Here is a 23,397-nt window from a genome sequence, read left to right on the forward strand (position 1 = left end):
TGCCTGAAACCTGCAGTGCAGAGCAGGCCATACAACGGTTCCATGGGTGGAAAGGGCTAGTGAAGGGCATAGGATTTTCTTGGGTTCTTCCCCCCCCCCCCCAATGATGGAGGAGCCCAGCAGAGGGTGCTGAGCATGACACCCTCCCCCTTTTGAAGCTTTAGTATTGGGGGGAAGACGTGATTTGGTGCTAACGACCCAAATTAAGCCTCACCTGGTGCTTTCTCACCTCCCCCATTCAGGAAGTTTTCCCCAAACCACAAAATGCAGCTTCAAATAAACAAAAGTTTATTTGATCTTCCCTCTGGCTTGTGTGTGTAATGGGGGAACGCCAGCTCCCATGGCTTCCTCTTTCCCTAGGCTTCTCCTATGGGAATGCTTTGTCTCATGTGATGATTGCCCTGGGAAGAGGTGCTAATATCACCTAGGGAACTGGCTAGCAGCAGCTTATCAGGGATCAGCTTCTCCACCCCACCCCCAATCCTCCCTGATGTGCACATCAGCTGCATGGGATGGACTCGGACAAGGAAGGGAACAAATGGCCCATATAGGGATCCTGGGGAAAGGGCAAAGTGGTAGACATGGCTGTGTCTCTCTCTCACTCCCAGGGGGAAAGCTTCATCTGGAAATCCAGGGAAGGAGGAATGGATACTGAGGTAAGAGCAGGGGACCGGGAGACAGAACACCTGGATTCTGTTCATTTCTTTAGGAGATAGTATTGTCTAGTGGTTACAGAAGGTACTCAGGCTTCCTGGCTCTGCCACTGACTCTCTGTGGATCCTTGGGCAAGTCCCTTCCATGCTCTGTGCCTCAGTTTTTCACATCTGTAAAATGGAGATGCTGATCCTGACCTACTACCCGAGGGGTTATTTCAATAGTATGTGCAAAGTGCGTTGAGATGCTCAGATGGAGGGAACCATAGAGGCACAAAGGATTTTATCATCACTTCTGTCACTGGAGTGCGCTTCAGGGTTTGAGAACCTTTAACCTCCAGCTGGACAGTGCTGGGGCACAAGTAACAGCCACAAAGCAGTTGCTTCCCATCTACTGTTACCCAGACCCATGACTTTCAGAATTCACATGAGCGGGTCAGGAACATCTCTCCCAGGACCTCCCACAACTGACGCTTTGGATCCTGGTTTGAACGGTGGATGCAATACATGATCTCCTGTTGCATGTACATTTGTTCACATGACGGGGTGTATGCAATACAGTTGTGCACACACTGGTGCCTTTCCCTGCAAGAGCATGGAATGCACTTGATTTCCTGCTGCCTCTTCCTTCAAACGTCTCACCCTTTGTGGATAGTTTCCCCTATAGTAACCCCACAGCCAATGTCCATTCTGGGCAGAAGGGGCCAGTAACTGTAGATATCCCCACTGGCTAAGCTATGCATGTGGGAGCATGGCAGAGCCTGGAGGCAAACCAGGGGGCCCATTTGACCCCCAATATACTTTCTATGCAGCACTGATTTAAAGGCGCTGCTGGCAGGGCTAAATGTCCCTGTTGGATCATGCCCACAGCTTCCCCCGTCTCTGAACTCCCGGCTTGAGCAGCTGCACTGCAGAGAGGGCAATGGGTCTCTCCAGAGGAAAACAAGCAGTGAGACGCTGTAATGGGATGATCAGAAGCCCAGGGCACCTGAGCTGGGTGCATTTGTTTCTGCCGAAGAGCCTTTAAGGTCAGGAGTTCCGGAGACTCTGAAGGTTAAGCAGGAAATGGCTCTGAGCCTGGCTCCATGCAGACACCCATCGCATAATTGTATTGCTATATACTGTCATGACCATACTAATGGGCTCTCCCACCTGAGAATCTCAGCATCAATCGGAGGGAGAACTCAAGGCATCAAAAGCCACGTAGGTTCTTACACTAAGCCCTTCACCATGGTATCTGAGCACTTAAGGTCATACAGCAGATAGGTGGCACCAGCTGAGGTCAGTAAGAAATGCCTGCCCAGGGTGTCATGCATGGAGCACTGTGTGGCATAGGATGTGGGTATTACATTCTGCTTTGTAGTATCTAGCAGTGGTCACTGTCAGAGAAGGGATAGTGGAGTAGAGAGACCCTTGGGCAGTGGAGATTCTGGGCTCAATGGGCCAGGAATCTGATTTGGCATAACAGGAAGGGGGCTACACTGGCCTAGATGGACCCATTGTCCTGATCTCACAGACCCATGTCCCCTGCCTACTCCTGCAGCATTGCCGTTCAGTCAGCAAGTCCATCTGAGTACTTGGGTCTTTCCAACACAGCACAAATAGCTATCTGTAGGAGCTGGGGCCCCCTGCAAGGCCCAGAATGAAGCTGAGGCCCCTCGGACCATTATTGATGGCTGTGCTGAGACGCCACCGGAGCCCCTGAGGGCTGGAAACCTGTTCTCACTCGCCTCCAGGGCTCTGTTTGCCTTCAATCAAGAACAGCCGGCATCAAAGCATCCCCAATGAAAACAGATGTCAACAGCTCCTGGCTGATGAGCAGGGAGGGGGCAGGAGCTCTCCCCAGTCCACTATTCCCCCACCCCCACCCCACACACACACCTTAGCCTGGCAGCTTCTCGCACAGAAACGATGTGTTTGTATAGCTGATGATTGTAAACAAAGTCCTTGGCACTCTCAAGTGGTCCTTCCATCATCACTACTGGCTTCCAGGGGTCCTCCAGAGAAGGCCTGGGGCAGAAGGGGAAAACAGCCAGCAGGAGAACCAGCCGTGCAGCAAGTAGGGGAGCAGAGGTGACAGCAGGATTGTGAGAAGGGCCTTGGCACACCAGTGGATGGAGCTTTCAAGCCAAGGAGCAAGGATGGATAGCAGGAGGGCTCAGTCCAAGAGAGGTGTGGCAGGAGTCCCTGTCTATCCTCTCTCCCTCTCTCGGACAACAACTCCGAGATGCGGAGAGAGAGAGAAACCAGGGAAAAATAGGAAATGAGTGAGAAAAAAAGAAGGGAAGATATAGTCACAGAGCAGGAGGGACAGATGGACACGGCAAATGGATGGAGGAAGGGCTAACATACTAGTACTATCAGCTTCTGTCCTCACCATTTGTTTCCACGTCCAGGGTTTGCTGATGTGTCCTTGAGGCTCGTGTGTCCATCTGTCCGGATGATGCAGGCAGGGCTGGCTCCAGGCACCAGCTTATCAAGCAGGTGCTTGGGGCGGCAACTCCGGAGCGGGGAGGCATTTTCAGGTATTCGGCGGCAATTCGGCGGAGGGTCCCTCACTCCCGCTTGGAGCGAAGGACCTCCTGCTGAATTGCCACAGATCACGATAGCTGCCTTTTTTTTTTTTTTTTTTTTGGCTGCTTGGGGCGACAAAACCCCTGGAGCCGGCCCTGGATGCAGGATGCTTAGACGAAGCTCAGACACACTGGTCTCCACCAGGGCCGGCTCTAGCAATTTCACAGCCCCAAGCACGGCGGGATGCCGCGGGGGGCGCTCTGCCACTCGCCGGTCCCGCGGCTCTGGTGGACCTCCCGCAGACGTGCCTGCGGATGCTCCACCGGAGCCGGGGGACCAGCGGACCCTCTGCAGGGACACCTGCGGTAGGTCCACCGGAGCTGCCTGCCGCCCTCTTGGCAACCGTCAGAGCTCCCCCCGCGGCATGCCGCCCCACGCACATGCTTGGCACGCTGTGGCCTGGAGCCGGCCCTGGTCTCCACAGGGACGTTGTCCTCCAGCTGTGTTGCTGCTGCCCTGAGCTCGCTGCTGCCCTGTCCGCACTTTCAGTCGGACTCCCCAACATGCCAGCAAGAGGTGCTGGGGATGGCCAAGCCCCTTTAGCATGAGAGTCAGAGTTCTCACAGGCAGTGAAATGTGCCCTCCTTTCCACTTCTTGCCAGCTCCTCTCCCCTGCCTCGCCCGGCCCCTTGTTCCTCCCCTTGTCTGTCTGCATCCATGGCAAATGGGCTGTGAATGGGACCCTTCCAGAGGAGCAGAGGGGCTGCTCTGAAGTTGAGGTGGGCTGGGATGCTGGAACGCCAAGGTCAATAAGATAAGGAGGCAGCTTTGTTTACTCTGTCAAACATGGGAGGCAGGGGGACCCCTGCCCTTCACCTGGGAGGCCCCTTTCCCAGAAGCAGCTGGCATTCTCTCCAGTGGCTGAGTGCATCTCAGCAGAGGTGAGGATTAATTTATTCACACCCACTCCGGAGCAGCCATCAAAGGGGCTGCTGTGTCCCTGCCCATTATAACCAGTGGCCATGTAACCCAGGATGACTGATGGGGACATGCTTGTGCGGGCCTAATGTCGCCATGTCGCCACAGCTGGCAGGGGAGCATCAGCACGGTCTGGAGGAGGGAACCCCCAGCTGGGGGAACTACCTGGAATGATTTCCTAAAGGAGAGGGGGTTTCAGAGAGGTCATGTGTCCTCTTGGTTGGCAGAGTACACAGTATTGGGGGTAGCCGTGTTCATTTGTATCCACAAAAACAACAAGGAATCTGGTGGCACCTTAAAGACTAACAGATTTTTGGACATAAGCTTTTGCGGGTAAAGAAACCTCACTTCTTCAGAGTACATGGTGATCACATGATGTCCTATGTGCAATCACATGTCACAGGGCCGGTGCATGACAGAGTGAGTGGTATGGTGCTGTGTGATCATGAGGGTCCAGTTGGTTGCATAGGTGAACGGTTCAGCTTGGCATGGTCCCTCTGGGGACCCCATAGCAGAGTCCCTCCAGAGTAACTGGGGGCCTCTTGCCATGAAGCAGGAATCTGCAATCTGGTGCTACACATGCAGGTGGCGCTATCCCTGTCAGTCTCTGGAGACACTGGCTCTGAGCCATCCTCCAGAGCTGTACAGCCAAGGAGCAAATTGGAGGCGGACAATAAAGAGCTGGGTGAGATTGTGCCTGCAGGCTGACGCTCATCTTGCTGATGAGACCTCAGAGCGATAGGCAGGGCTGGGGGAGTTGCTGCTCAAGGCTGCCGTTCGTGTGGATCTTCTGAGCACGTGGGGGCCCTTATCGGCGGCTGGCGTGCTTGCCGGGCAGTGCAGGGGGAGGCCAGCATGCACCAGTCAGCTGGGCTGATAACAACGGCCAGAGGGAGTTAAAGGGCAGAGCACTGACCCTCTCAGCACAACCAGAGGAGAGAGCCAAGTGCTGTATTGTTCAATATGAACAATTAAAGGAGAGAGCCCAGGGCCGAAAATCTCAATGAGACCAGTCAAAGGAGTGAACCAAGGACCAAATTGCTCAATAGGACCAATAATGGAATCATAGACTTCAAGGCCAGAAGGGACCATCATGATCATCTGGACTGACCTCCTGCATATCACAGGTCACAGAACCTCACCCATTCATAATCTCTGGCTGCATTACTGAACTCAAATGTTGATTTAAAGATGTCAAGTTACAGGCAATCCACCATTTACACTAGTTTAAACCTTCAAGTGAATCATGCCCCATGCTGCAGAGGAAGGCAAAAAAACCCAGGGTCTCTGCCAACCTGACCTGGGGAAAAATTCCTGACTGGCCATAAACCATCAGTTAGACCCTGAGCTTGTGGGCAAGACCCACCAGCCAGACACCTGGGCAAGAATTCTCTGTAGTAACTCAGAGCCCTCCCCATCCAGTGTCCCATTTCCGGTCGTTGGAGACATTTGCTAATAGCCATCATGGATGGGCCATGTGCCACTGTAGGACACCTCATTATACCCCCCCCCAAAAAAAGCGTATCAAGTTCAATCTCGAAACAAGTTAGACTGTTTCCCCCCATTATTCCCCTGGGAAGGCTGTTCCAGAACTTCACTTTTATCTAATTTCAAGCCTAAACTTATTGATGCCCAGTTAGATCCATTTGTTTTTGTGCCAACATTGGGCTTTACCTCTCCCATCCTGGTATTTATCCTTCTGATGTATTTATAGAGAGCAATCATATCTCCATTCAGACTTCATTTTGTTAGGCTAATGAAGCCAAGCCCCTTAAAGTCTCCTCTCCTAAGGTAGGTTCTCCATGTGTCTGATCATCTTAGTAACCATTCTCTGCACCTGTTCCAGTCTAAATTTATCTTTCTTAAACACAGAAGACCAGAACTGCACACAGTAGTTCATATGAGGTCTCACCAGTGCCTGCATAATGGTAATAACACTTCCCTGGCTCTACTGGAACTTCCTTGCCTCATGTATCCCAGGACTACATTAGACTTTTCCTCGGCCACATCACGTTGGCATCACATACTCATCCTGTGATTGACCAATACATCCTGGTCTTTCTCCTCCTTTGTTGTTTCCAACTGATAAGTTCCCATCTTATAGCAAAATTCTTGTTGTTGGTCCTGAAGTGCATGATCTTGTACTTTGCACTATTAAATTTCATCTCATTTTTGTTACTCCAGTTCTCAAGGTCATGCAAATCTTCCTGTATGATATTCCGGTCCTCTTTCAGATTGGCAGTACCTCCCAATTTTGTGTCATCCACAAACTTTATTAGCACACTCCCACTTTTTGTGCCAAGGTCATTAATGAAAATGTTAAATAAGACTGGTTCCAAGACCAACCCCTGAGGAACTCCACTAGTAACCTCCTTCCAGCCTGACAGTTCACCCTTCAGTACTACCCATTGTAGTCTCCCCTTTAACCAGTTCCTTATCCACCTTTCAATTCTCATCTTAATCCCCATCTTCTCCAATGTAACTAATAATTTCCCATGTGGAACCGTATCCCAAACCTTACTGAAATCGAGGTAGATTCGATCTACTTCATTTCCTTTGTCTATCTTCTCAAAGAAAGGGATCAGGTTGGTCTGGCATGATCTACCTTTTGTAAAATCATGTTGTATTTTATCCCAATTACCATTTACCTCTATGTCTTTAATTGCTCTGTCTTTCAAAAGTTTGTTCTCAGACCTTGCGTACAATTGAGGTCAAACAAATCAAAAGAGAGATCCCTCACCATCTCCTCCTGTGGTCTCCAGGCCAGCACTAAGCTCAATAGAATGGGGCAGCCTTTCTAATAAAGGCTCTGTTCCCTTCAGGCCAGTCTCTGGGATTATTCCTCAGCTCCGGCACCCCCAGCACCGGGCCTCTGGGTAGCCCTGGGGCTCTCTGCACAGATCTCTGGCACCGGGGCACAGTCTGCAGGGCTTCCTCCACCCTGATGGACAGGTCCTGCGTCTCTCTCCTTCATCCCATAGGCTTCTCAGTTCTCATCACGCAGGCAGGGAGTGATGGTCCCTCCCTGTGGTGCGGACATCTCCAAGGTGCTGTGGGCGCAACACATGGCCAGCAGCCATTGAGGTGCCGGAGAGCAAAGCAAGGAGGGGCTTGTTTGTGGAAGCGGGCTGTGCAGGGAGATGAGAGCCTATGTGGGGTCATGCCTCCTGTCAAAACCTTCTGCAGTAATGGCCAGTAGGGAGCCACCGCACCCGCCCGGCTGTGAAGGAGGGGATCTCTCAGCACATCACAGCCCTCCCGGGCCTACAGCTGGTACAAGGAACTGGATCACAGGCAGCTCGGCAAGAATGAGGGGCTCAGCTTCCTCCAGCTGCTCTGCCGGCCCGGAGAAGTGGCCTGCGACAGGAAGGGACCTGGAGGCTGTCAGGCAGAGCTAGCTTCCCTACAGCAATACCCTGCCCACACTGGCCATCCAGCAGTGTCCCACAGTGACGCCTGGTTACCACTCCTGGGCTCCTCTCATGACCTACTGGAGCCAGGGCTGCTGCTGTAGCCCTCGCTTCTCCCTGCCAGCTTCCTCCAGCCGCCTCTCCTCTTGCAATGTCTCCAGGCTCGGTGCTCCAAAGAGCTGTTTCAGGGGAGGGGCCTGGGTAGCCAGGAGGCCCCCCTTGGAATGAAGCCAGGCACTGGACCTGCAGGGGCAGCTGCTGTGACTCACCCTGGACTGCGGCCTGGCCGGCAGCTACCCGACGGTGGCTTCACGCTTCCAGCGTTTATGGCGTCCCCATTTGTCTGCCTCTGGATGTGTGACTCCAGCCCTCAACAGGTGGGCTCCATCTTCACAGGGGCTGAGCCCTTCACACAGCCCCGTCACTTCCAGCCTTTGATCTCCCCTTGCATGCTGGGGCCAAAATAGATCGTTAACAGCAGGGCAATGCCAGCAGGGCTCTGGATCCCTAGCATGTGCCAGCCAGGGCTCATGCCTGGATGGACCATGCTGGGACATCTCCTGGCTGAACAGGGACCTGCTGACACACCAGCTCCCCTGTTGAGAGGCAATGCCAGTGCAGGGTAGGAGGTACCCATACAGGGTGCAGGCACTGTGTAGGCTTTGTCCCCTGGGACCATGCGGTAACAGTCCTGCTGTGGCATCCCCATGCTGCACCAGTCCCCCAGATACTTTGGGGCTGCTGCCAGTGGGCAGCAGGGAGCAGGAGGGCCACATCAATTCATGATTGTCCCTGCAGTCCAGAGGAGAGGGCCATCTTAAGAGACGACCACCCTGCCCTTCAGCTCTGTCTAGCTCCTGATCTTCTGGCTCATGGACTGTTGCCCCGAGGCCTTGGCACTTCAGCGGAGGTGGGAAGAATATGCTTTAGTTCAAACTGTTGCCTTTCCCTGGCCCATGCTGGGACCTGGCTTCTATTGCTCAGTCTAAACAACACTGCCTCGGTTTCTCCTGTAAGGAGCGACCTGGATAGGGGATGCAGGTGCCCTTTGTGTTAGTGATTTAAGTAGCTACACAGCTCAGGCCAGGGAGAACAATGAGACAAGGGATGAGTATTAAACAGCAAGATCTGCCGGGATCAGACTGTGGAGAGGGAAGAGCCCCATTAAGCCCCATCAAGCCCCATCTCATCTCTGTCCCAGAAGCCAGGGCAGGTGCATCCCCTCCAGTGCATTCTCCACCTAAGCTAGTGTTATGGGCTCCAAGGGATGGGGGGATCCCAGCCTTTCTCAGGAGGCTGACTCTGCAGCCTGGGAGATCATGCTGCTGAAATGCTTTTCTCTGAGACTCCAGCTTTCCTCAGTTTCATCTCCCCGGGGAGAATGACGGGCTGAGTCTCATGGCAATGCCTGGGGCTGGAGGGGGTACATTTTGTGTGTGTGTGTGTGTGTGTGTGTGTGTGTGTGCGTGCGTGTGTGTGTGTATCAGAGATTCCCTTCTGCACCCCTAACCCTCTCATTCATTATCTCTCTATCTCCCTCCCTCCCCCACTTGCCCCCCTCTCCTCCCTAGGGATAGCAGCAATCCCTTTCGGTTCATCCCCCTCCCCCAGGTCCAGTCTCCCTGCCACACACCTGGAAGAAAATTAAAGCTGGCCATTGTGGAAGGTTTTGCTCCCCTCTTGGAGCCAATCTCACAGCACAGCAGTCTCTCAATATGCTCCGAGGGGTGGCAGACCTGCCACAAATACCTGCTAACTCCAGACCAAGGCCAGGTCAATGGGTTATAATTGTCTCTCCTGCTGCTTGGTAATCCTCTATTGTCTCCTATTCACAGCCACACTTGTTACTCTGGGGACAGACTGTGTGTGTGTGTTTGGGGGTGGGTGAAGGGGGTTCTTCTGTAGGGACTTTTGAGCTGTCTGCTAGGGTATGAGCTTTTAAGAGAGGGGCATCTACTGCTTCAGAGAAAGAAACTCCAGAGCATTGTGGGGGTGATCTGTGCAGGCCGCACTGCTAATGGCAATGAAGATGAATGTTTTACAGTGTCAGGGGTGCCAGCTATCCCAAAGCACTTCACAAACTGCACCAATAAAAAGCTCCTTCACTGAAATGCAACTGCATCTGGGGTGCAGCATCACAACCAAGCCACACACAGGAAGGGGGCAGCAAGGGACATGTTGGGCAAGGATGGTAGGGTAAACATCTACGGTTTGGGAAAGCTTGGGAGGGGAGCTTAATGTTGGGGTTGGATGGTCTTGTAGCCAAAGCAGAAGGCAGGACTCCTGGGTTCTAGATAGCACAGTGAGGGTCTCACACAGGGTATGTGTCAGTGTCTGCCTCTGTAGAGTGAAAGCTTGTCCGAGCATGGCTTTGGGGTCAATAGGAAGGGGCTGTCAGATCTGTTTAGCATGGAAGGCAGATGCTGCGGCCATGCTGGAGCCCAGCACTCCTAGAGCCAGCAACCCACTTTAATGCTTCCCTTAAGTGGAGCAGCTGGGTTTGCCTCTGTGGGTGACCTGGTAATTAGGGGAGCACATGATGCCCCAGCTGGCATAAGGGGCCAGGTGCTGCTGGGGGTACAAGCTGGGGTTAGCAAAACAAGACCCTGGCCAATCTTGCTTATTAAAGATCCCATGGCACTTTGGCTGAGAGTTGAACATTAACCCGCTGTTCTTACCAAAGTCACCAGTGATTCCAGGCAGGGGCGGTGGATTCTTCACTGCCTATTTCAAATGGTCAGATAGCTCCACTCTCCTGCTGCGAGGGCCAGGGGTGGAACTGAGAGCAGGGGTCAGGTTTAGGGCCCTAGGAGCCAGCAGCGGAAAAGCAGTGATGGCTGTAAGTCAGGCCTGAGGGGACATCATGGGTCCACCTGCACTACGATAAGAGACGGCTCAGCTCAGTCTTGGGATGTGGCACTAGAACATGGGAGTGGAGACATTCGAGCTTGGGCCGGAGGCCCTGTGAGGGGGTTGGGTGTCAGAGGCCAGACTCTAGGCTGTGCCCCACTCAGCTGACCCAGCCTCTGGCAGTGGGTACCATGAGATCTTTTAGTGGAGCATCGTCATCCCCAAGAAAGGCCTCTGTGAGTGAGGGGAAGTGGAGAGCTCAGGGATCCCTGCCCCTTACTCTCACCCTGGCACAGCAGCACTCCCAGGCCCCTGTTCCAAGCAGAGATGGGGTGGCCCAGCACTGCAAGCTGAAGACCACCCAGCGTCCGTGGCCATCCGGCTCTGGGACTGCAGAGTTTTTATAGCCCTGGACAAATTGGGAGCCTGGCCAGCAGGGCAGCAGTTGGATTCAGTAGCAGAAGCCTCTGTTCCTGCTTCCCACCCCCCAGCACTAAACCTGTCACCACCTCTATCAGGCTCTCTGCAGTCAGGCCCCAGCTCACATGTTAAGTGGCCCCTATTTAGCTGCCCTCCTGCAGATGCAGTGCGAAGGGGGATGGGGAAAGAACCAGCTACTGCAGGAGCAGCTGGGCAGAGACCACCCTTTAGACCAGGAGTCAGCAGCCTTTCAGAAGTGGTGAGCTCAGTCTTCATTTATTCACTCTGATTTAAGGTTTCACGTGCCAGTCATACATTTTAAAGTAATACATTTAAGAAGGTCTCTTTCTATAACTATGTAATACATAACTAAACTATTGTTGTTTGTAAAGGAAATAAGGTTTTTAAAATGTTTAAGAAGCTTCATTTAAAATTAAATTAAAATGCAGAGCCCACCAGAACGGTGACCAGGACTCGGGCAGTGTGAGTGCCACTGAAAAGGAGCTTGTGTGCTGCCTTCGGCACATGTGCCATAGGTTGTCTACCCCTGCTTTAGGCAACCTCCTCACAGAGCGTCTGCTAGACATTGCATGCAGGACAGCAAGGGGTCTCAGTCAGGCTGAGCAGGGAGGTTTGTGCATGGACAATGGGGTTAGAAGTAGACCAGGGATGGCAGAGGAGCAGGCTGCCCTCTTGTGGGGTCCCCATCCCCGGGAGGAGAAGCTCTTGCATTAGGCAGATGGCACCCAGCCAGTGCTGCGCTGCTGCAGCCAGCATAGCCCAGTGAGCACATTGCTCACTCCGCAGTCCCTTCTCTTTGTGCCACTCCCAATTATGTCATGTCTGCTGGCTGCCAGTGCAGCCCCATGGCCCTGTGCACAGACTGGCCCCTGGCGCATGCCAAGCAGCAGAGGCTGCCCTCTCTCCTCACTGCCATGTTCCCAGTTCTAGGTGGTGTACTTCCTAGCCGCACAGCTACAGGCCAGACAGCCCATGGGAAAGGCTAGCATACCCCTTATGGACCTCAGTTTACAGCTGTAGCAGATGCTGCCCCAGGTCCTGACAAAGATTTGCAGGTGAGAAAATCCAGGTTATTAATAGTCTGAGCTGACTCAAGGGGGTAGAAGGAAGCTGGCAGACTAGGAGAGACAGGGGAGTCTGCCCTAGCAGACTCCAGTCACCATCTGAGCAGAGACCAGTGCCATTTCCGCGGCTTTAGCCTGGCAGTGTGGGGTGACATTTCTTAACAAGCAGAGGTGCTGGAACGAGGGGCGCTGGGGAGTACTGCTGCACCCCTGGCTTGAAGTGGTTTCCATCATATACAGCATTTACAGTTTGGTTCAATGGCTCCTAGCACCCCCGTGAACAAGGCTGGCTCCCCACCACGAGCTGGTTGAGGATCGGGACCAGACTGAGTTTGAGGCTACGCATCATTACCAAAGCATATGGCATCTCTCTATGGAAAATGAGATATATACAGCAGCTCACTTAAACAGCATCCTTGCCCAGCTAGAGATGCCCTTCCAGTCTCTCTGGGCTCAGAAAGACCTGGCAGACATCCGCCCGTGAAACTGCATTCCATACTCCCCCTGGAGCTGAGAGTCCGGCTTCCAGCAAACCAGAAGGCTGCTGAGCTCTTTTCTTTTGCAGTGCTGTCCTCTATAGCACCAGAGCGGTACTACACTGCGAGAGATGCAGCCTTTTGGACTACAGGGCGTTCACTCCAGCAGAGGAGCCTTTTGGCACATCTGATCAAGCTGCTCAGAAAGTCAGGACTCCAGCCCAGGAGGCTGGAAGCTATTTCTCGTCCCGAAGAGGAAGGGTCTAGCAGATTTAGCTAGGGCTTGGAGCATGCAGCAGGAGAGCAGTGAAGGACTAGTAAGAGGTTTCTCCTGAGTGTTCAAGGTGTCTTACACCATGACCTGCTGTTGTTCATGTAGATCATGCCCCCTCCACTTGATTTGAAGGGGGGAAGTCTTAGGTATTCTCATCACATGACCCAATGCAAGCTGGGCAATTGTCCCTAGAGCATAACACCCACTGCTGTTGCCTTTTTGGTAGATGATCTGCAGCTGGAGCATTAAGGCCTCACCCTGCTGTCAGTGTGTCTGAAAACCTCTTACCAACTATGCCTGCAAATCCCAGGCTATGGGGAGACAGTGGAACAGACTGGTCTAAGGTGCGCAGCCAAGCCTAGACTAGGGCTAGAATTTGAAGCTGCTGAAGGAAAAAAAAATCTGACCCTAGTTGTGGGGCCTGAGTCCATCCTGAAATTCTGGCTTTGGCTCCTTGGAGTCTCTTGCTCTGTCCAGAGGTGCCCCACCTTCTTGCAGGCTTAAGGAGCAAGTGAAACCCAGGGTGCAAAATAAAAGGCCCTTTATTTTTTCTAAGGGCATTTACAGAAAACAGCACAAAAATCTCTCTGGTCTCTTCTGTACCAGGCCCTAAAAGGCAAGGGGAAACAGAAGTCAGATTTTCACATGGTATAAGGGCAAAGTCCTGGAGCACTTCTCCAGAGACAAGTTACTAGTTTGTACCTCCCACAAAGGTACCTTGCCCCACAGATGGATTCCAGTTGGTTTAGGGCCAGTGCACGGTATGAGCATTTGTATAGCTTCAGACCAGTGAACAACACAGTAAGTCAGAACCTGGGAGTCCTACCTCTAAGCTCCATGCATAGGCTGCTAGACCATTTTGCTGGCAGCTAGATACTATGCCAGTAGCTTCCTGCCTGAAGGATTCTAGTTTGTGGATTATCCCATTGTGTTGTAATCCTTAGTCCTCTCCTTAAATACCCTTCCCCAATTAGGTGGCATTTGATTAGCCATTTTCCTACATAGTACCACTAGATATAGCATGGTGCATCCAGCATTTGCCCAAGGGAGAACAATGGAGTGGCAAGACAGTTATGGTTCCCCTAGCTGCTACATGCATGGGGAACTTGGGACACAATATTGGTCCCTCCATGACAATACAGCCATCAGCTCATCTCCTTGGCAAGGCCTGATCTTGGTGGCTTGCTCTACTCAGCCAGCCTGTGGTTTTTCAGAACAGCCTTACCTCGTAGATACCTCGCTGCAGATCACTATTTCTTCACTGCTGGCTTTCTCCCTCTGCCAGCTCCTTTTCCCTGCAAAGGGAGCAAAGTGAGGCTATGGCTTTAGAGTAGCGCAGGCCAGCGGCTAGGCACCCCCACATTTGATGGCCCCACTCGCTAGGCCAAGATGTTAATGCAGAACGGCTCTGCACTGCTCCCACAACAGCACATGGAAAGTGATTAGATATTAGAACTAGACAGCAAGAGCCCAATTCACGAGCGTGCAGATCTAAGCCCAGGTTTAGTTATCCATAGGCCTGTTGGTTATTTTTCCTGTCAGGGTGGTGTTTTCATGTTTGACCGTCTGTCCTACTTCAGGGGTTGTGAGCTAATTAGAAGCAGATAGTGGCATGTGACAGACACCCACCAGCTGCTAGAATATCTGGTACTCATTTTTTCAGCAAGTGATTTAGATAGACTGAGTCACTTGCAGAGTGTCTTTTTACCTTTGACTAGTACTAGTCATTCAGCTCTAGAGACAGTGAAGCAGAGATAAAGCAGCCACAGATGAAATGGAAACACGAGCCTCATGCGGAACAGAGGGACAGCTTTAAAAGCCATGTTTGCTTCAGAAGAGACTTCCACAGCGAAACATTTCTCAAGCCAGCTTTAATGTGATTCATGTTTCTCCCTCAGTCTGTCCCAAGGGGCACAGAGATCACTGCTCGGCTTCTTACCTTGCTGGGAATGACATCATCATCAGAAGGAACACTGCTGCTCGGAAGAGAAGGGAAGAGAAGTGTTGAGATTAGATTCACTCCTGAAAACTCATGCCATACGTTCACAGATCTAATGACAGGTACTGAGCTTGCGCCTCTCCCTGGGTCAATCCAGCTGTTAGTGTTTAGGTTTTTAGTATGAAGTTACTTAAACCTAATTGGTGGTTTTGGGCAGATGTGATGGGGATAAGGGCATGCCAGCGTTCCTCTGGGATTTCCCACAGCAATTCACAGGACAGTTATCCCTTTGCTCTTTCCCAGAGTTAGGCACCAGTGCAGCACTGCCAGGACTAGCCAAAAAGCTGTTATCTCCAATAGATGTGGAGGTTAGTATAGAATCATAGAATATCAGGGTTGGAAGAGACCTCAGGAGGTCATCTAGTCCAACCCCCTGCTCAAAGCAAGACCAATCCCCAGACAGATTTTTGCCCCAAATCCCTAAATGGCCCCCTCAAGAATTGAACTCACAACCCTGGGTTTAGTAGGCCAATGTTCAAACCACTGAGCTATCCCTCCCCCAAATGTCAATGTCACTGTGTATTTCCTAGCCTATGGAATTCTAGTCCCCTCTTGCCATGAGATCCTTAGCTTCCACCTGTGCCAGAGATCGGTCAGGCAGTATTCCCACCATCTCATCTAGAGGGTGCTATCCAGACTGTTTGACTCCCCCGCACCACACCATTGATTATACTCACTTCTCTTCCTCTTTCTCCATCTTCTTCTTCTGGGAAGAAGAAAGCTTGAGTTAAATTTGACAAGGCTAGCACAAGTTCTAAGTCACGGGTCGGGAGAGGGCATTTTTTGGAACTGCCTGAGCATAATTCTCCAAAGTAGGAAGAATTGTGTAGCTTGTCCCTATAGCAGGAAAATGGGTTATTGCACAGGCATAGATCAGCTGTAGCAGCAAGAGAACTGTCCGTCCATGTGGGACTTTCCCCAGTGAAGAGAGGGGTTGAAGCACCGTAGAATACATTCCAGAGATAGCAGTGTGACTTGGAAGCTCTATGCCCACCACTGAAATGCGACACCTCTGGGCTAGAGCATAGCTGTTAAACCCTTAGCAATGCTATGCATTGGAGGATGCAGTGTTCATTTGACAGTGGAGCAGGGTGGGGGGAAGGAGAGGTTAGGGAGCAGAACATTATGTACAGTTAGCTACACTGGAGTTTAGCCAAGACACTCGTTACCCTCAGGACTCTTGGGGACACCAATACAGTCTTCAGTGGTCACAAGCACTCAGGAGTCTCATGCTGGAGAGATCACCTCCAGCAGAACATCAGCTGGTTCTCCGGGTTCATTGGGTGAGCCAGCAAGATTCTGCAAGGCCCAGGAGACTAGATAGCTAGTTCACGCTACTCTCTCACTAGTCACCTCCATACCCGGGGACAGATTCAGAACTAGCAGGTACACCAGGGAATTAGTGGTGCTGCCGTGGGAGGAATTGGGACATGCGACTGGCAGTGGGTGCTCCTGGCTTGACAGTTCTTGCAGTACCTTGGCAATGCTACCCCGCTTGTTGGAAGCTGGATGCTTGATGGCTTTGGGGGGAGAATCCTCCTGAGATTCTTCTTCCTCAGCCACCTCCTCCTCTTCCTCCTCCTCCTCATCCCAGGAGAGATCCGGTACCACTGCAAAGCAGAGCAGCCTTGGCTCAGAGCTGTTCATGCACCCTTAGAGTGGCTAGACATGCTGGAGCCTGTCAGTGACCTGCTGCCCATACTGGGGACTTACACACTTGGTTTTATTCTAGGCCCTGATTAGAGCAAGCCCGACAAGCTGCAGTTAGTTATGGCAGAGACGCTCCCCATTCCAAAGAGATGCTAACTTGAGCCAAGTTTGGCCCCATTGAGAACTTAGGCTCCAGCACATCTCAGATTACCTAGACGTGTTGCTGAGGTTAGTGGCTCCTTGGTAGGAGTGGGAGTCTTTAGAACTAGCCACTATCCCCAGAGCACACCTGCCAGCCATCCTGCCTGGAGGAAAGGGGAGGGAAGAGAACCTGTGGTTAAGAGGCATGCAGTGCCCCTGCTCTGACAGTGGGACATTGTGCCGAGGTTGTGGCCTTCCTGTGCCTGGAGATGGTGGAAAGTCACTGAATTCCCAAAGTGCTCACTTGGGTAGGCCTTGGACATCCTCTAGGGGACAGAGTAGAACCAGCAAATGCAGTTCCCATTGGAGCCAATGGGCATTGCATTACATTTACACCAGGGTTGACTTGCGCTCAGATCCCCTCTTTCCACCTCGCTTTGTTCGCTTACATGTAATGTGTTGTCCAGTGATGTAGACTGGGCCAGAGCCAGCTCTCAACCTGAAGGTGACAGGAGGAGTCAGCTCAACCCCTACCATGGTGGCCTGGAAGAGATTAATGTCATAGGTTATTTGGGCCTTCATCTTTCCCCCACATCCTCCTGCACTGCTTACAGACACAAGTGCCAGAGCCTGGAAGGAGGTTCCCCCATGCATTTCCCTCCTACAAGAGTCTAGGGCTAGTTAATTTAGAGACAACACAGGAGTTGGTTTATGCACAGCTGAGCATTATCAGTGCTGGGTTTTCAGTGTCCTGGCCTGTTGGGTAAGCTACCCATCTCCCCAGTGATGGTCTTTGTAAGCTCTTCAGGGCAAGGACTGAACTGTCTAGAAGGGCTGTTAGCTAGAAGAGCCATGCATGCGTTGCTGCCTCACTGGGCAGCAGTGAAGCAGCAGTGTCTGGTTGATAACAGGTTATGGTGTGTACTCAATTAGAAGCTATATCTCGAAAGCAGGTGTGCACTGAGGCCTGACAGGATCCTAGAGCAAGTCTTTAGGAGGAAAATGAAAATGAAGGCACACTTATTTTGCCAGGAGCTGAAGTCTGGGTGGGTGCACTCAGCCTTCAGCTCATGCATTTTTCTCTCCCTAAGGGGCTGTTGCCACATCAAGCTTCCCTTTGCTATTCCCTTTGCATTTGGGTTTGCTCCAAGCCTGGCTCAGCTCACTAGAAAAGGCCAAACTACAGGGTTCTGTCCACAAGCCATTCAGATCTTGTGTTTTTGTTCAGGCCCATCTCTGGTTAGACATTATGCTTGATCTGAGCTAACCCCAGTTCAGTGTCATTGTCCCCCACCAGAGTTCTTTAAGAGACTGATGAGCTGGCACTCACCATTGGCAGTACTGAAGGTTTCAGAGTTGCTAGGGGCACAGGTGCGGTATCCTGGCTGTCTTCGGAGGGTACAATCTCCACAACATTGAACTCATCTTTGGCTTTTTCTCCTAGGCAGATCTTTGGGAGAAAGCATGAGTCATCAGTACCCCTTTAGTGGCAGAACTCCAGCAACATCTGTGAAGGCTCCAACTCTAGATTTCTCCCCCCACCAAACTCCAGACCTGGGAAGGAGGGTTCCAGACAAGTCTATAGGGCCCTAGCCTAGGGTTGGTCCCATCCAGGTTCTCAGGACCATCCCTTTGGGGTCGCTTTTCCAGGAAATCTGGGAGGGTGCTCCATACACCATACTGCCCATACACCATAGTGCTCCATACTGCCAGCTGTCCAGTTATATGGGTTCAGGAAAGGTCTTGGTATTTTATGCCTCAGAGGTGGCAACCCTACTAAAGCCTATAAGCCAATAAGGAAGACCCTGCCACTGCTCATTAGAGCTCCACCACACTTTCTGCCAGTCCCAAGGGCGAGTGGGCTTTCTCGACTGACTGATCAGGGCAGCCATTTACCCTGGCAGAGATCAGGGGTGGAAGAATTAGGGCCTATCACCCCGCACAGGTTGTTCTTCCATGGCAGTCCTTGTGAACATGAGCACAGGAGCAGACAGTGGGATATGGAGCATAGATACTCCTCTGCAAAACATGCCCCTCCCTTCTATGGCTGGAGCAGGCCAGCCTTGCAGGAAATGGTTGTACTGAATGGACTTGGACAGGCTGGTCTGGTGGCAGTGCCCTTTGAACGGCCATGCAGAGACCCATGTTACAGGTGCCCTAGGGCCAGTAGTGTCAACAAGCATGAATGAATGCATGGCCCCAGACAAGGGAGTAATGAGGCCATTCTCTTCTCTCCCTGCAAGGTTTGCATGCCAGATGGTTCTAGCAGTGGGAATGGCCATATCTGAACATCATGGTACCTAGATTAGGGGTTTTCTCTTCCTCTCCAGATCCTTATTAGCTTCCAAGACCAGCCTGTGCTCAGCTACCCACTTCAAACACCAGTGCCCACGCCCTGCCCGATAACCCTCTACAGGCAAGGATAGCCCAGGTACTCACTGTCCGCAGGGCCAGCTGCTGCTCATACTTCCACTCATCTGGGATCTTGAATGTATAGGTTTGTTTCTCATGGTTTAGTTCACATCCTGTGGGTGAGGCAGAAGCCCAGTCAGGTCAGCTCAGCTCAGCCTACTGCCTGCCCGATTCTCAGCTGAGTGATGTCTAGGCTGAAGGGTCAGAGATGGTCCTTCCACCACACCTCCTTTTTGGTAAGGAGGGGTGGTAGGAGAAGAGACATCAGAGAAGCCACCAATACATAATTGCCCCCCAACTAGAGGCAGCAGTTTGGCTTCCCAAAGCTCCTCTCTGCTTCCTGCATCTGTCAGGCAGGTTGATATTAGAGCCAAAACATTGTCTCATGGAGCCGCCACCGGTATTGATCAATGGGAGCCAAGAGATGCTTAAGACACAGGGGAAGAGTTCACTTCCTAAGAGATTAGAGAGAGAAGAAGAATCGGGTGGCAGTTTAAGGAGGTATGAAGTAATTTGACTGCTCAACTCCGAGATAGACTAAAGAGGAGACTGTACTGAGATGATTTTCAGGCAGATGGCTGTCAGACAACCTAGGCACATCCTCACTGCTACATGAGAGTGCTCTCCAGATACCTACCACTGGAGCATGGGTTCTCAAGGGTTCCAGGTATTTGGTTTGTCACCAAGAGGCAGAGCCTCTCTGCCCCTTGGAAGAGTGGTTTCCTTTCAGCTGTGATTATCAGGGAAGCCTTGCAAGACACTTCCTGAAGTAGCCCGAAGCCACCTAGTTATTACAGCTTATATTGCAGTAGTACAGAGGCCATAGTCAGGTTGGGGCCCTGTTGTGCTAGGCACTGGACAGGAAGACATACGGTCCTCCCTGCCCTCCTGTGTTTGTATGGTTCTCAACCTTTCCAGCCTACCGTACCCCATTCGGGCATTTGATTTGTCTTGCCTACCCTAAGTTCCACCTCACTTAAAAACTACTTGCTTACAAAATCAAATGTAATAAAAGAAAAGTGTCACGGAACATGAGTACTGAGAAATTGCTGGCCGCCTCATTTTTACCATAGAATTCAACAAATTGATTGGAATATAACTATTGTACTTACATGTCAGTGTATAGTATACAGAGCAGTATAAAGTCATTGTCTGGATGATATTTTAGTTTGTACGGACTTTGCTAGGGCTTTCTACGTAGCCTGCTGCAAAACCAGGCAAATATCTACATGAGTTCATGTACCCCCGGAAGACCTGCAGATGGCCCTGGTTGAGAACCACTGGTTTAGACAACAAGATGCAACAGGTGGACAGACAAACTAGCAGATAGGAGGGAGGACAAGTCAATGAAAACTTGTTTCAGCTGCATTCATGGCTCTTAGTCACAGTATACACAGAAATTATATTCCCAGAAACAGTCATGAGAGACAGGTTCTTACCCCAGATTAGAGACACTGGCTTCTCAGATTTACTGTTGCTGTTGGCACTACTGTTAAGAGCCATGGTTCCTAGGATTTACTTTCCTGGGAAGGAAAAAGACATTACTTAGAGTGGAGTCTTTACTAAGCTACAAAGCTTCACAACAGTCCCACTGATACAGGATTTAAGTTTTCCACAGAGTTTAGGCCAGAAAGAAGCATTAGATCTTTTAGTCTGACCCCCTGTATCTTACAGACCGTTAAGTTTTCACCCATCTACCTCAGTATTGAACCCAGTAATTTGGGTTTGACTAAACTCTGTTTGGATCCGAAGAATCCACCATTCCTATCACAGTTTGTTTCCAATAGTTAACACCCTCACTGTTCATTTGGGCCTTGTTTCCAACTGGAATTTTTCTGGTTTCAGCTTCCAGCCATTGGCTCCTGTTATACCTTTCTCCACAGGATTACAGACTCCGAGGACCAGTATTTTCTCCGTATGAAGCTACTTAAATGCTAATCAAGTTACCTCTCAATCTTCTTTTTGGTAAACTAAAGAGATTGAGAGACTCAAAGAGCATAAGGAGAGACATTTTCCAGCCCTCACATCTGTATGGTGCTTTTCTGCAGTATTTCTAGTTTTTTCAAGAACCCCTCCCCCCATTTATTTTGGAAGTTAAAACAAGTTTACAAATCCTTGCCAGGTAACTATCAGAAACAAAATCAATCCTTGTAAAAGTGAACTTTTGTTTAGCGAGATAGAATACATGGACAGAGTCATCAGATCAGTCTATAACAGGGTGTTGCCATATTATAGAATGAGTATCATTACATCCAGGTCATTTCTAGTGATTTTATTAAACTGAGCAAAATCTATATATGCACCTTTTTAACACCGGAACTGGACACTTAAACACATTCGAGTTTAGCAAGGGCACCAGCAATTCTTTGCAGCAAGATCACTCCAAACTGTAGTAGCCATTGTTTATTAGCTGAGTAAAACAAGAGCAACAAAGGGCCCCAATCCCAAACACTTAGGGTCTGATTGTAAGTGGTGCCAAGCAACTCTAGAGCCAGTGGCTTTCAAGCAGAGTGGAGGGTGCTCAGCAGCCTCAGAAGTCAGATCCTGACCATCAAGAGCATTGCTATTGACTTCAACAAGACTTCTCACCCTGGCCAGCACTGACCACAGCTACTGTGATACAGCAAGATACTTGTCTCTTTCATTGCTTGCTAAGAGAGAGTTGCTCTGCTGGTCCAGTGAAATCAGAGCCCTGTTTTTCCCCCAGCACTGGCAAGATAGGGCAAGTTACAGTTTTATAGCATCACTGTTGTATCCCTGGTTATCCCTCTCCAAACAGCACAGCTGCAGTTTTCAAGTCTAAATCCCCTGACCATCAGTGGTGTTGTGAGCCTAATCCCTTTTTCGCTCCTACCACTACATTCTTAGCACTAGCCACACATAAGAGGGCAGCAAATCTCTGCCTTCCAGGAGACATTTAGGACACACAGTACAGTACCCTCAGATTACATCTCTCCCAAGGACACAGACCTTGCTAACTCAAGAGGAAGCTTTAAAGGAAAAATAAGTGTTTGTTAACTTGTATTTGATAACTCACCTCACTTACACAACTTAAAATAGTCTGCTAAAAGGACTGGTACTAGCACCCCCTGCAAACAGAGCCCTCCCTACCCCCTCAAGCCACTTATAAAGTCAGATCAGGTGAGTGAGGTCAATACTTCACCCAATCAGCCTCAGTCTTGTTGCTAGAAGCTAAAATGTGGCATTAAGGAGGAACAGCCCTCTCCAAAGAGAGAGAGTTCCACAAGCTCGCCCTGGCAGAATGCAACTGTGGAAGTCAAATCTTGATCATTAGCATCTAGCACATCTACAGCACTTTTCATGTTGCAAATGTGTTACAGATACTAATGAGTGAAAGAAACCCACTGATCAAAATCCTATGTCTCCCACAAGAAGGGAATTGATAAAAATCAATCAAGGCCTCAGCCCTGTAAGCTGATCTTCATGTGAGCAAGAGTCTGTTTGTGTGGAGAAGTTTGCAAGATCCAGGCCAGTAAATCCGTTCTTTCATCATTTAGAAAATGAGCCCAGAATCTGATATGCAGATAGTCAGAGGGACTCTAGGCTGTTTGTAGTGTTGTGACCTTTGTAGTCTAGTAGTTATGATGTTGGACTGGAAGACTTGAGTTCTAATCCTGATGCTGGTGCTGTGTGAGCTTAGGTAAGTCACTTTTTGTCTCTCCTACCAGTTGCCTGTCTTGTTTATTTAGAGTCTGAGCTCTTTAGGGCAGGGACTGTTTCATACAAAGCATTTTTACAGCTGCAAGCATAATGATCTGGGTTGGAGCCCCTAAGCTCCACTGTAAAACAACTAACAGGTGACAATAATACAAATGAGATTGTAAAATCACTGAGTCAGTGCCTGTTTTTATTTTTATTGAATGGCACCAAACAACACATAGGAATAATAATAATTGTTTATAAAAGGATCCTGTTTTGTGACTGTTTTTCCTGTTAGTTTCTACTATTTGTCAACCTGCTTGGTAGCTGGAAAATAACAGTTCGCTCCCTTGCTGGCTTTGCTCTGCACATGGACCTGTCACTGATTTTTATTTCCTTAAGCATGTGGCTGACTGTATTTAGGGCAATTTTATTTAATTAAAAAACGTCACCAGATGCTGTGTCCAAGAGTTTGGTCAAAACAGCGCCTTATGGGAGCTACACTGATGATCTGAGCAAAGCCCTAGGAATAGGGGGACCATATTTCCCCAAGTGAAATGTGACTGGCTGGCCTGAGGGACTCCCCACTCCCTTATCATAGAATCATAGAATTCATCTAGTTGAACTCCCTGCTTATAGTCCATTCATCCAGCCCATACGTCTTTAACTTGCCAGCAAGAATAACATGTCCACTGCTTTCCCCTCATCCACAGAGCCAGTTATCTCCTCATAGAAGGCAATCAGGTTGGTCAGGCATGACTTGCCCTTGGTGAATCCATGCTGACTGTTCCTGATCACTTTCCTCTCCTCCAAGTGCTTCAGAATTGATTCCTTGAGGACCTGCTCCATGATTTTTCTAGGGACTGAGGTGAGGC

The 23,397-nt window shown here is 50.5% G+C and overlaps 2 protein-coding genes across 2 annotated transcripts in view; both read right to left on the reverse strand.

Moving 5' to 3' along the window:
- FGF17 (fibroblast growth factor 17) overlaps window positions 1-8,264 on the reverse strand; it is a 28,946-nt gene extending 20,682 nt beyond the window's left edge. The window contains exons 1-2 of the mRNA XM_032800895.2: window positions 8,189-8,264; window positions 7,414-7,502 (exon numbers count right to left, since the gene is read on the reverse strand). Of these exons, the coding sequence (XP_032656786.2) occupies window positions 7,414-7,502; window positions 8,189-8,264 (165 nt within the window). The remainder of the gene's footprint in view (window positions 1-7,413; window positions 7,503-8,188) is intronic.
- Window positions 8,265-13,910: 5,646 nt separating this feature from the next.
- NPM2 (nucleophosmin/nucleoplasmin 2) lies at window positions 13,911-20,365 on the reverse strand. The gene is made up of 8 exons (XM_075062765.1): window positions 20,302-20,365; window positions 18,890-18,975; window positions 17,781-17,900; window positions 16,882-16,993; window positions 16,136-16,269; window positions 15,337-15,365; window positions 14,600-14,636; window positions 13,911-13,955 (listed from the first exon to the last, which is right to left on the reverse strand). The coding sequence occupies exons 1-8, from the start codon at window positions 20,363-20,365 to the stop codon at window positions 13,911-13,913; spliced, it is 627 nt and encodes a 208-aa protein (XP_074918866.1).
- Window positions 20,366-23,397: the final 3,032 nt, after the last annotated feature.

The sequence above is a fragment of the Chelonoidis abingdonii genome, chromosome 2 (genome assembly GCF_003597395.2).
Source record: "Chelonoidis abingdonii isolate Lonesome George chromosome 2, CheloAbing_2.0, whole genome shotgun sequence".
Taxonomy (NCBI): domain Eukaryota; kingdom Metazoa; phylum Chordata; order Testudines; family Testudinidae; genus Chelonoidis; species Chelonoidis abingdonii.